This window comes from Ranitomeya imitator, chromosome 1 (genome assembly GCF_032444005.1).
Source record: "Ranitomeya imitator isolate aRanImi1 chromosome 1, aRanImi1.pri, whole genome shotgun sequence".
In the NCBI taxonomy this organism is placed as follows: domain Eukaryota; kingdom Metazoa; phylum Chordata; class Amphibia; order Anura; family Dendrobatidae; genus Ranitomeya; species Ranitomeya imitator.
This window is the reverse complement of record NC_091282.1, coordinates 931,554,642-931,568,240: the sequence shown is the minus strand read 5'-3', so window position 1 is coordinate 931,568,240 and position 13,599 is coordinate 931,554,642. Positions and strand designations below refer to the sequence as shown.

At 39.1% G+C, this 13,599-nt stretch overlaps 1 protein-coding gene across 2 annotated transcripts in view; it reads left to right on the top strand.

Moving 5' to 3' along the window:
- The window catches only part of UNC5C (unc-5 netrin receptor C), a 554,596-nt gene that overhangs the window by 338,046 nt on the left and 202,951 nt on the right, over nt 1-13,599 (top strand). For both annotated transcript variants that reach the window (XM_069743602.1, XM_069743601.1), the window contains exon 4: nt 11,615-11,758. In XM_069743602.1, coding sequence (XP_069599703.1) covers nt 11,615-11,758 — 144 coding nt within the window. The remainder of the gene's footprint in view (nt 1-11,614; nt 11,759-13,599) is intronic.

Sequence of the window (13,599 nt, the reverse complement as noted above, 5' to 3'; positions counted from 1 at the left end):
ACGGTGCAAGCCACTCATAAGCATCAAGAATAAAAAGGCTAGACTGGACTTTGCCAAAAAACATCTAAAAAAGCTAGCACAGTTCTGGAAGAATATTCTTTGGACAGATGAAACCAAGATCAACCTCTACCAGAATGATGGAAAGAGAAAAGTATGGCGAAGGCATGGTACGGCTCATGATCCAAAGCATACCACATCATCTGTAAAACACGGCGGAGGCAGTGTGATGGCTTGGGCGTGCATGGCTGCCAGTGGCACTGTGTCACTAGTGTTTATTGATGATGTGACACAGGACAGAAGCAGCCGAATGAATTCTGAGGTATTCAGAGACATACTGTGGGCTCAGATCCAGCCAAATGCAGCCAAACTGATTGGTTGTCGTTTCATGCTACAGATGGACAATGACCCAAAACATAAAGCCAAAGCAACCCAGGAGTTTATTAAAGCAAAAAAGTGGAATATTCTTGAATGGCCAAGTCAGTCACCTGATCTCAACCCAATTGAGCATTCACTTGTTAAACACTAAACTTCAGACATAAAGGCCCACAAACAAACAGCAACTGAAAACCACCACAGTGAAGGCCTGGCAGAGCATCAAAAAGGAGGAAACACAGCATCTGGTGATGTCCATGAGTTCAATTTTTCAGGCAGTCATTGCCAACAAAGGGTTTTCAACCAAGTACTCAAAATGAACATTTTATTTCAAATTATTGAATCTGTCCAATTACTTTTGGTCCCTTTAAAAACAAGGTGGCACATGTTAAGGAGCTGAAACTCCTAAACCCTTCATCCAATTTTAATGTGGATACCCTCAAATGAAAGCTGAAAGTCTGAACTTCAACTGCATCTGAATTGTTTTGTTCAAAATTCATTGTGGTAATGTCTATAACCAAAATTAGAAAAATGTTGTCTCTGTCCAAATATATATGGACTTAACTGTATGTTGCCATATGTTGTAATTCTGTCTATAATAATGGCACAACTGCTGAAAAGTGACCACTGCAGAACAAGAAATGTAAGTTTAATATGAGGCTCAGTAAGAAGAGTGAAAAGTGCAATATTTAAATATTTTTTTCATATATCTAATATAGTCACATGAAAAAATGAAAAACCATCATGAAAAATATGTCAAAATATGGCACTTGCACTTCTTAGGCATCCTTATGGTGCTTTCACATTGTACTTCTCTGCATGTTTGTGGGTCCAGTCAGTGCTTGTGTCCAAATCCCATTTTGCAGGGCCATAGACTTTAATGGTGCCGGGGGAGAGAACTTGCACTCTGTTGTACATAATTTTCGGGAGTATACACCTACTGAAGGCGGACACCCAGATGCAGTCTACTATGTCTGAGTATCCCCCTCCAGTAGACATACACGCCCGAAATTCTTGCACGTCAGAGCGTACGTTCATTCTGCTGGCGCCATTATACTCTATGGCCCTGACGGCGCATACACCCAAATCCCGGGGAATTTGAACATGAGCCTCAACGGAGACACTGAACAGGTGAACGCAGTGTGAAGACCCCCTTATAACTGCACAAAATAAATAAGTGGTGGCCTATGTAAATAGGATAGTTATGCTATAAAAGTGGTGTAGTGCCCTATATTTGTAATATTAAGAATTGCTCAGCTATTGCTAATTAGGTATTTCCCTTATATGTTTGTTTTATTTGAATGCATATTTTATATTTCATGAGAAAAACAATAAACTGAAAATATGACAATACAGTTTCCTATACGTTTTGGGGTATTTTTCCCCCCCTGTGATAACCAGCCTCTGCCTAACAAGTGCTGAAGTGCCATTACACCTTGTGCTGCGCATTGAGATTCATCTGCTGCTTCTAACTGCCTCAAAAGTGCTTCAATTTTGCATGAGCAGTAATCTGAAGACTGGGAAGCATTACTGAGTGCTGACAGCCCGGATCATTAGAGAGAGCATGTAAATCCTCTGAACCAGAAATAAAAAGTGCACAGATTTTCTTTGTGAGACGTTTACCACAATTTTAATGCAAAGCTCAAACCACTGGCCTCTATTATCTAGCCTATTATTTTTTTATTTTCTCTTACGTGTGTGTGTTTTTTTTATGAAAATAACACATGCCAAAAGTGTGAAAGTATTTTAATTTGATCCTTTTAAAATAATGTCAGTTTTAGCAGCGAAGGCGATATAGGATTACAAAGTCGAGATAATAGGACAGTATAAACCATTTAAAGAAATGACACTAACATAGAGGTAAATTTGCCTCACAGTGCAAAACTGTATGTGCAACCGGATTCAATGGAGAATATTAACATACAGCAATAATATATTATTATAATAATAATAATATAATAAAATATTATTTTTCAAGCAAAAAATAATGCAACTGATATCTTCAAAATTATTGCAACAGAAAGACAACATATTAATTTATTAGGTTATCAAAAGTAACAAAAGAAAAAAGTCACAAACATTGGAAAAAGGTCTCAATAACAATACTATACATAAATATCACAAAAGTTCCATTTAATGAGGTCCATGTAGCCAGTACTAACATCATGGTCTTATAAGAACTTCTCTTAAATCATCCATTCTATAGCGTATCTTGAAGTTTGTGGGTGACAATGTAAATAGTTCTTGTATCTTCTCATATGACCTGAAGAGACCTTTTGGTCATCTAATGTCAAGGACCCAAGTTTGACTACAGTCTCTACACCCACTATAGTTACTGTCCTGCATTCTTTAATATATAGTCCCTCACTATAGTTACTCCCTATATAGTTACTCACAATATACTAAACTATGTGGTCAGTATTTAGTGAGTCATGGCTATAGAGTGTATGAGGATTATAATTTTACGAAGTACCTGGTAGCAAAGATAGTCTAGTTATCTCACAGCCTTTTCCATTCATCCTGATGCTATATTTGCAGAGTGATAGTTGGTGGTCTTAAGTGTTAAAGGCTGATCTGGTGAAAAGTGTATTCTATTAGACCCTCGCCTACCGTGGAAACTTTCAAAAAGAACCTGAAGACCCACCTCTCCTGACAAGCCTACAGCCTGCAGTGATCCTCAACCTACTGATCCGCCGCATGACCAGCTCTACCCTCCCTTACTGTATCATCACTCATCCCCTGTAGACTGTAAGCCCTCGTGGGCAGGGTCCTCTCTCCTTCGGTACCTGTTAATGCCTTGTTTTTGCTCATGTTTATTGTATTTGTCTATACTTGCCCCCTTTTCACATGTAAAGCGCCATGGAGCAAATGGCGCTATAAAAAATGTATAATAATAATAATAATAAAATTCTATTAGCAGTAGGTCAGGGTGTTCTGCTTGGATTAGAGGCGATAATGCAGCAAAAATGAACAACACATAGATTAGCGAGAACAAGGACAGCAGGGCATGCAGGATGGTAGATGAGTAAGCAAACCGGAAAGCAGTTATATGCAATTATGTATCTTGCAGTAACAATATGGTTAACATCAGGAACAGTAGAGATATATGAGCAGTTAGAAACCAGCAGCAGAGAATTTGTTGACTACTGGATTTTTAAGGATGAATATGCACACAGGAATTTACAGCAAGACTATGCTTAAGCACAGAATTTGCACAGGTACTTACCGTATTTTTCAGACTATAAGATGCACCGGACTAACAGGGCTTATATTGAAAGCACCACTCCAGCACTGCAAAATAACACTGGAGTGCTGCTTTAAAATACCATGGGAGTACTATAACTTCCAGCATGTCCTGCAGATCCTATGGCATGCTGGGAGTTATAGTTCACCAATGGAGTGGCAGAGTGCTTTTTTGTGTGTTGTAAAGAGTTACCTCTTAATTGTGGCAGCCAGCTAGCCAGCCACTGTGGTGAGGTGAAAAGCTGGAGCATCCCATGACTGCACACACAGAGCTCTCCCTTTTGTTGCCTTTCCACAACACAGGTCATAAGAGGAAGCCTGCAGATTCTAGTGGGGAGTCTGAAGGACCTATGATGACATCAGAAGAGGGAAGGCTCTGTGCTGTCATGTGATGCTCCAGCCCGCCCACTTCATGACATCACACAGGCACTCAGGCAGGTATGCAGTGATCTAGTCTCTCCTGGCCCCTGCTGCTGCCTCCTCCTCCACTGGACACAGATCTCCCCAGCTGCTGCAGGAATCCAGTGCTGGGGAAACCATGTGTGTCGCTGCTTAAGTGAAGGACTATTCAATGGCTTCTCCATGCTCACAGCTCAGCTGACAGGTGGGCCTGGAAGTGGCTAATGAATACTCACTGCACTTAGTCATCGGGACCATGTGGTTTCCCCAGGGCTGGATTCTAGGCAGCTGGGACATTTTTCTGCCTCCTGCAAGTGGGATCACAATGCAATCCCACTGCTGCCCCCTCCACACATATTGCATCCCTACCATAAGAAGCACACACACTTTCCTCCCAAATTTGGAGGAAAAAAGTGCATCTTATGGTTGGAAAAATACGGTATGTACATCTAGGAACTTGCAGCAAGATTTGAAGAGACAAACTATTGTACAAAGTTTTAGATGTGTGGAAAAAATGCTGCAATGTAAGAATGTTTTTTTAAAAATAAAAGTGTTACTAGACAAATAAATAGTATATTTTTTATCAATTTACAAAATGTTAAGTGAATGAACAAAAGAGAAACATGAATCAAATTAATATTAAGTCTGACCCACCTTTGCCTTCAAAGCAGCATGAAAAGCATCAATTTTCCTATGTAGTCATGCACACAATTTTTGAAGCAACTCTGCAGGAACAATTTTCCAAACATCTTGGAGAACAAACCCCACATCTTTTATAGATGTAGGTTTGCACAAATCCTTCTGTCTCTTAACGTAATCCTAGACAGACTTGATAATATTGATATCAGCGCTTTGTGCCACCATTTCACTTCCAAGCCTGCATGTTCTTTTATATAATGAAGATAGTTCCTAATGACATTGGTTGAATGTTCAGGTTTGCTGAAATGCTGCAGAATAAATCTGTAACAAATCAGTTGCCTCCTTGATGGTACTGCATGATGGATGTTCATGTATTTCTCAGCATTGAGGCACCAATAATCTTGACCAAATCCCAACTCTACTTGATGAAATGCAGCTCTGAACTTGCAAGAGACTTCCGTCATGCTTTAGTGTTGCCTACAGACTATAATTGTACATCTCTTCAGCCCTGTTGCTATCAAACTGCCTTCTATTGCAGTCAAGCATTTCACATTTTGACTCCCTAGTCCATAGCATTTGCTGCCATTTTTCAGTTCCCCAGTTCCTATGTTTTTGTGCATAGTTGAGTCACATGACCTTGTTTCAATGCTGAACTTGTAGTTTTTGATGGCAGTTCTTTCAAAAAGACCCCCTCTGGCAAGATTTGTGCTAATTTTGAGCTGAAGATGACATTGTGGACATTTTCCAGTTTTGAAGGGAAGTAATCATGATATGTGTTTCATTTACTGCAGAAAATTTCCTTTTTCGACCCCTGTGTCTATGCTTCTCAACGTTGACTGTTTCTTGGTGTTCTCAATTGTTCAGTTGTGTTCTCTTTCTCTTTTACAGTACTTGCAATCAAAAAAAGTTTCAAACTTGTAGACTGTTTATGCAGAGTAGAGAAAGTAAAAGTAGTAACGCTGACAGTATTTGAGAAGATAATTATGCATCTAGCTGGAGCAATCTTTAAAGGAAGATGAGGCTAGTTATTTCAAAAGCATATGGAAAAAAGGTGGTATACTTTCCTGAATACTCAGGTAACAAATGACAGCCTGAGCAGGCCTTAATATGCTTGCTAAATTATCAGAGTAACTTGTGGTAGATTAATTTAGAGGTAGCCAGACATAATGCAAGGGGGAAGGCTCAATGGAGCTGGGACAGATGAGTAATATTTAGAAATATAGGCATGGGAAGAGGGGCATATCGTGGAAGAGGTACTCAAGGGTTCAGATGTTACAGTGGTCACCAATGAGAAGTTGTAAATCCTGTTGGATAATGAGACTTGCAGGAGCAGTCACAAGTATAAGAATATCTGCAACCTCTGATCTATAGTACTGGTTTCATATTTTGGTCTTTGAACATTAGGCAACTCCTCCATTAGTGTTGGCTCTGTAGTTAGCCCTTCTCTGTGTTTCAGGTCTACATGGTCAGAAGTCTGCACAGTTGCATCTAATGCTCTGATTGGGTTTATTGTGCTTGTACTGCAGCATGATAGATCATATCCACTCCTGACTAGAATCAACTAACAGACTGTGACATTTGTTTCTAATGGCTGCAGTTCGTCTACAGTTGATTTACCAGTTGCCATACTCGGCTTGTCACTTTTGGCCTACGACGTACATTTTATTTGTGTCTATGACATAAATTTTCGAGTACATCAAAATGCTTTTAGAGCGGCATCGATAATTGCAGAATCAACTGTAAAAAAAATCATTTAAAAGGCCACAGTCGTTCCAGGACCTTGAGTAGTTGAGACATGCTGTATTTTAATTTTTCTTGTGTTACATTTTAATGACACATTTATGTGTACAGTAATATTGCCAGAAGCTCATATCATTGTACTATCTTGCCAAATACTGAGAAAAACACTTTGTTTTACCATGGTGATGCAGTTTCTGGTATTCAATGAATTTCAAAGGGCACGCTTGTGTGAACTTTGCTAATGTTGACTTCCGTTTCACCTTGAATTTTCTCTAATGAAGGTCTATTGTTTATTCCTCAATAATATAAGTAAAAGTGAAAAAAGGAGGGGATAATGTACTTGTTTCCTATAGTTACATTTTCAAAACAAATACTACATATAAAGATTGCAACATGCAGTATAAATCTGAACGTATGCTATTCAATATTCGTTATTCAAAATAATCTACAGCTATAGTCTTAAAGAAGCAATCCTCCCATCAAAGTTTTTATCCCTTTAATGTATTGCAATCACCATATTATATAGCACTGTGTACTTACAGTTTCTCATTTTGCCTTTCCACCTAGCTAATTCTCTTTTCTCTGCTCTATATAGAAAGAAGAAGTCTCTTCTCCCTGCATTTATCATTCCTCTTGCCAACTCCTGGCCCAGTTGCTCCACTCCTCCCTCCTGCCAGGGACTTTTGCAGTGATGACTCATGCAGGGAAAATTGACCTCCTGTTTCTAAATAGAGCTTACATGGATTCAGCTAGTCAGTATTTCATCACGTGATGTCATAGACCTAATGGAAAAGAGAAGAATTAGCTGGTTAGAAGGTCAAAATGAGCAATTGTCAGTACACAATGCTGCACATTATGAAGATTGCAATATATTAATAGGGTAAAAATGTTGATGGAGGTGCTTTTTAAGCAATTGCGACTCATAATATATGTGGTAATTACCTGATTATTGTTGAATAAATTGTGGTTTAGTTATTCAGAATGTTTAATAAAATTCTTGTTGCAATTGAAATCAGCTCTTCATACACTGACTTTTTAGTGGGTGAGCTTGTACTAGTCTTCTCGTCCAATCTGAACATGCAGATCTTCTATATAATGTTTAACTACTTTGTGACTGCCTTTAGACTATATAAACATCCAGGGGGCCTGCACTTTACTCTTCAATGACATTCGAAGATGTCAATGTGGAGTAAGATGCTAGCAAAAAATCATGAAGCTGCAGGGGTTGCAAGCCATCTTTCAGACACAGCTATACTACCCATACAGAAGGCAAACATGATTTATTACCTTGTTTTCTTTTTTTATTGTTGTATATACAGTATTGAACCAGCACTTGTGTATACAGATCAGGAAGCATTGACAGTGTGTCCTCCTCCAGACATAGTGGTCATGTGATCACTGGGAGGGAACAAAAGCCTTTGGTTCCTTGAGGAACCTGCCAGCTCTCATTTGCACGCCGGGGGCTGAATTTCCAGGGTGACTGGAGCTAATATACTAGCCCCAGCTACAGGTGAAATTAGCAATATAAAGAATGTACTAATATGGTAATATGCCCCCCCCCCCAAAGGACTTTTAAGACATTATGGAAAGCACAGCGTGCAAAACATATGAAGGAAAAAAAACTTGAAAACATAAGTACAGTGGCATGTAAAATTTTGGGCACCCCTTGTCAAGATTACTTTTAGTGTGGTCAGTCAGGCAAGTTGAAGATGAACTCATCTCTAAAAGGCCTAAAGTTAAAGATGACACATTTCCTTTGCATTTTAGGCAAAACAGACAGTATATATATTGTGATCTTTTAAATTTTAAAAATTGCAAAAATTAAAAGCCTATGCAAATGTTTGGGCACACATGGAGATTTGTGTGCTCAGATAACTTTGACCAAGGTTTCAGACCTTAATTAGCCTGTTAGGGTTATGGCTTGCTTTCTATCATTATCAGGAAAGGCCATGTGATACAAATTTCCCAGCTTTATAAATACACAACCTCCTCTAACATTGCCAAAAAATCAGCCATGTTTTCTTCTAAGCAGCTGCTTAGCACTCTGAAAATGAAAATGGTGGAGACCCATAAAGCAGGAGAAGGCTGCAAGAAGATAGCAAAATGTTTTTCATTGCTTTTTCCTCAGTTCGAAATGTAATTAAGAAATGGCAGTTACCAGAAACAGTAGAGGTCAAGATAAGGTTTGGAAAACCAAGCAAAGTTTCAGCTAGAGCTGATTGTAAGAATGCTATGAAGACAATCAGAAACCCCGCTTGATTGCAAAAGGCCTTTGGAAAGATTTAGCAGATTCTGGAGTTGTAGTACATTTTTCTACTGTTCAGAGACACCTGCACAAATATGATCTTCATGGAATAGTAACTGGCTGTCAGAACAAGCATCAAAAAGCCACTTTCCTTTTTCCGAGCAAGACTAACGCAACAAAGTGCCCTTCGTGGTGGAACACCTATCTAAGGCCTCATTCAGATTTTCAATCTTTACGTATAAGTGCTAGTCGTGATTTTTACGGATAACACATGTACCTGTGCTAGTCTATGGGGCAATTTACATGTCCATGAAAATCACATAAACATGTTGAATTTTGATCGAAGGGTCATACCAAAATTGGCAATGCAAGTCTACGGTTCTGTGAAAAAATCGGACCACACTTGGATGCTGTCTGAGTGCGGTCCAATTTTCACAGACTGTCAAAAAGAAAAATGTGGAGAACACTGATGACACTCAGAACCCCCTTTGATCAAACTCAGATCAAAGTTTGATCAAAAAAGTAGGTCCGTTTTTTTCACACATGAGAACAACAGACGTCTGAATGAGGCCTGATTCCTAAGTCCTAAACATGTAACAGTGCAAGCATAAAGTAGTTTCTTTCACCAAATACCCCTTCTCAAGTGTGGAATAGCAAATAAACACAGACTAGTCTTGGCAGACCTTCCAAAAATAGCAAATACTTTCATACTTTTGAGGCACTGCAAACAGTAGATCACCCTTAATCATTATTACATTTCTCATTATCTTATTTCTATTCAATTTCACCGTAAACCATCTTTTAGGGTAATTAAAAGGTTGGCAGTACACAGTAAACAGGCCTATTTCTTTTTCAGCTTCAGTTTTCCAGTTTTCCACTTTTATGTAAATCTCTGATGCAAGGTGACTGTGCATTTGACTGCTACTAATGTTACTCTGATATTTAAGTACCTCAACTCCCAAACCACCAAACTGCTTTGAACTTGCTTGTTACCCTCATTATTAAAACATTCCCATAGCATGCTGGAGAGGCTTGTTTCTCATGCTTGCTGTTTGAGAGGTTGGCAGGTTAAACACACATGCTCTTTGAATTTATATTTGTGTTATCAACTGTTTTTCTACTTTTTCTTCATAAAAGGCCTCAAATTGTCTTCAAATTATCTTTCGGGAAGCATGGAGATGCGCTGTGAAGATACGTTCTCATCTTTATTTTCTTTTTCCTAGGAAAAATCAATAATTTCCAGTAATTATGCAAGATTATACTTTTATCTTTACTAATTTATGTATTATTTATGTATTTACTTTTCAAAAATAACTCCTTATTTGCAAAATATAATATCTTGTTTAATTATGCAGAGAGGCGATAGGTAGAACGCATCTCATTAAAGTATATTCCCACCAGAAGTCTTTCACATATTACATGCTCTATTAGCTTGAATTATGCTTATTATGCTTGGAAGTGCATTTTAGATATAAACAGCGTGCAACATGAATGCACCTATACAACTGCGCACAAACAGCAATTAATGGCCTGCGCTGTGAATAGGAGCTCTCTAAGAGGCTCAAGAGAAATCAAAGGATTGGCTTGGCTTTTGATAGTTGTTTGGATTCTAGGTGCATCACAAATAGGATCATTCATCCCTTGAATTCAAGGTTTGTATAGCTACAGCCTTAGGTTACATGACGCGGTATCCTGAAAATTGTGAAAGAGGCCTTTCATCCTTGTTGATATCCACTTTTTTTGTTGGGTTTTCGTTTCTTACAAATCAAGTGTTTGATCAAGAATTTCAAAGTGTGATACATAATGGCGTTATGGCAATTTACATCTCTTTCGGAAAAGTATCAAGAGCGTAGCGTTATAAAACTAAGATTATACCCGTGGCTATTGATTTCTGTTGCAGTCAATTGATAAAACACTATTTTTTTTATTTCCAAATACTAAATATCACTCTCAAGTATTAGATACCAGAAAACCTTAAAGGATTTGTCAGAGAGTGACTCACTTGTGTATAGCTTGTGTCTGGTAATGGAGCTCAGCTCATTCACTTAAATTCTGCTTTGCTGTAATACTAGGACAAAGCCTATAGACAAGAGTGGTGCTATTTCAGGGGAAAAAAAGAGGATGATGCTTTTGTACTACTACTGGATAACCCATTTAACTTGTTGATTGAGTGTGATAAAGTTGTAACTCCAGAAGAGATATTGTGGAAACAATTCACCATGGTGAATCTGAGTTAATAATAAATTGAAGATAAAATAATCTAAGTGTTCAGTGCTCTCAACCAATGAAGTTCCAAATGTTAATCATTTTTATAAATCAAAATTTATTAAAACCAGCTGTGACAAGCCTTATTTAAGTGTCACCTGAAGAAGGCTGGTCACAGCCGAAACGCGTTTTGGGTTTAATATATTTTAAGAATTTTTGTTCATTCCTGGTGAACATTTGGAACTTCATTGGTTGGGAGCCGAAGCGCTTTGAATTTTTATCTTTGATTACACTCCCTTCTGGAGGATATGCCAACAGTACACCAGGTTGGCTGCACCTCTCTTACTTGCTATGTATGCATATGGAGTTGTCCACCATTTGTACAACCTAGCCAGGTGAGAGACTTCTGTCATTTTATTGCCATATTGATTAACAAGTTACTGCATTCAGAAAGCACCACCTTTTCCCCCTCTCACACAGGAATAATTCATACTATGCATTAATTACAAATTAGAAATTAAAGGAGAACATTTTTTAAAATTTGTTCATATCTAGTCAGGGACCAAAATGAATATTTTTTTGATTTTGGACAGATATATTAAAATGATGCCACTAATCAAGGCATGGGGTATCTTCCGTATCCAAGCACAACACAATATGATGAGATTTTACATCTTGGTGATATTATGCTGAACAATAGCAGTATCAATGTACATATCTCTTATACTTATATGCTATAATAATTCATTTCCTGGTACTATATTTTTGCAGGTCTCATAGTTCGAGAAGTGAGTATTGAGATCTCACGACAACAAGTAGAAGAGTTGTTTGGACTAGAAGATTACTGGTGTCAATGTGTTGCCTGGAGCTCTGCAGGAACCACCAAAAGCAGGAAAGCATATGTTAGAATAGCATGTGAGTATTGTCAAGCATGTCATTATGATCCAGTCATAATAGGACCTAATGATTATTTAAGGTGTATATATGTCCTTCTAATTTCTATCCAATAACAATAACACACTGTTGAGTGACAATGGACTGTGTCTGACATTGCAGCACAGCACTATTTCAATGAATAAGGCTATGGTTTAATATCAAAGACATCCTATGGAGCACAAACATAATGTGTATGGCAGTAATGGCGAACATTTTAGGAGCTGAGTGCCCAAACGACAACCTAAAACCCACTTTATCATAAAGTGCCAACATGGCAGATGTGAAGCAGATATTGCAGTGTGCATCTCGCATGCCAAGACCGGCTGTCAAAATATTCTCTGCTTCCCACGCCCGGAACTATGGGCATGTGGAGCAGTGAATACTGTTAGCCCCAGCCACTGGCTCCTGCAGCTGCTGGGTGATCACATGTGCCCGCTATTAAAGAGAATGAATAGTCACTGCTCTAGTTAGCATCTTAGCTAACTAGCAGGAATCTGGCAGCTGCGGTATGCAGTGCACCAGCTATTAAAGAAAATTCATATTCACTGATCCCCATGCCCATAGTCCCGCCCACCTCTCAGCAACATCTTCAATGCATAGAGGTTGGGAGTAGTGAATATTCATTTGCTTTAGCAGCAGGTACACGTGTTAGTTGCGGTAGCTGCTTCTGCCTCCTGTGACCCTCTCCTCCGCTGCTGCCAGACTATAAGATAAGGTACAAAAAGAAACAAAAGACCAGCGCTCCATCCGGGTGTAGTATTCCAAAATTCAAACTTTATTGGGCCATGTAGCAGCAACGTTTCGACCCGGAGGTCTTTGTCAAGCATACCTAAACATGCAGGGTAGCGGCCTTAAATAGTGTGGATACCACACATGCACCAATCACCATCAGGTCAGCCCCCTGTCTCATAATATCACATAAAAATAACAAAACACACATCAGATACATATTGTTTAAAAATCCACCACCGCAGATACAAACACCATAGAGGAGACATGGAAAAGATCTATAGCATATACAATACATAAGTTGTTTACCTTTCCATCCACCAATAAGGTAGATGCATCAATCGTTACCATAGAGATGTGAACCAATCATAGAAAAAACAGACTCCACCAATACATAACCGTTGTAAACGGCGCCTAAATATACAGATGGCCTATCAGATAGTTCCGGACATATGAGCAAACATCTAACAACCAACCGACCCCCCTGTTACATGCCGCATCACTCACGTCATGTCCTGCTCTTGTCTCCACAGCTTACTGAGCCGATCACCGTAGCCGGCGATATCAGCGTCATCACAGTGACGCGCATGCGTACATCAAGCCGCAAGAGCATATCGCGGAAAACAGGGAAACCAATCAGCGGAGGAGACCGCCCATATCTCCGGTCACATGACTAAAGAAACCATGTAACCAAGGTAACATACACAAAAGCAGTGCTCCTAAGCTGCCTCATCCAAGGCCGCCCAGATAGAAATCCTATATGCAGCCTCTGTATGAGAGAGTGTACCCGCAACTGACACGGCCAGTGCACCACCACCAGATAGTGCAACCCGCCGGTCAGCGCGTGCACCTCCACAGATAACAGAAGCGCAATAAGGGCACAACCAGGAGCAACAACCGCTAATCTCCTTAGTATACCCATAAGCCAGATGACTATAACACCCTGGAGAACTATAAAAGACAAAAAGGCGCCCTAACAGTACATAATATACAGTCTCTATCACACCATATCAAATATAGTGGAATTAAATAATCTAAATAGAAGCTTCAATCCCGTCATCCATTGTCCATGGTGTATCCAGTCCCCAATG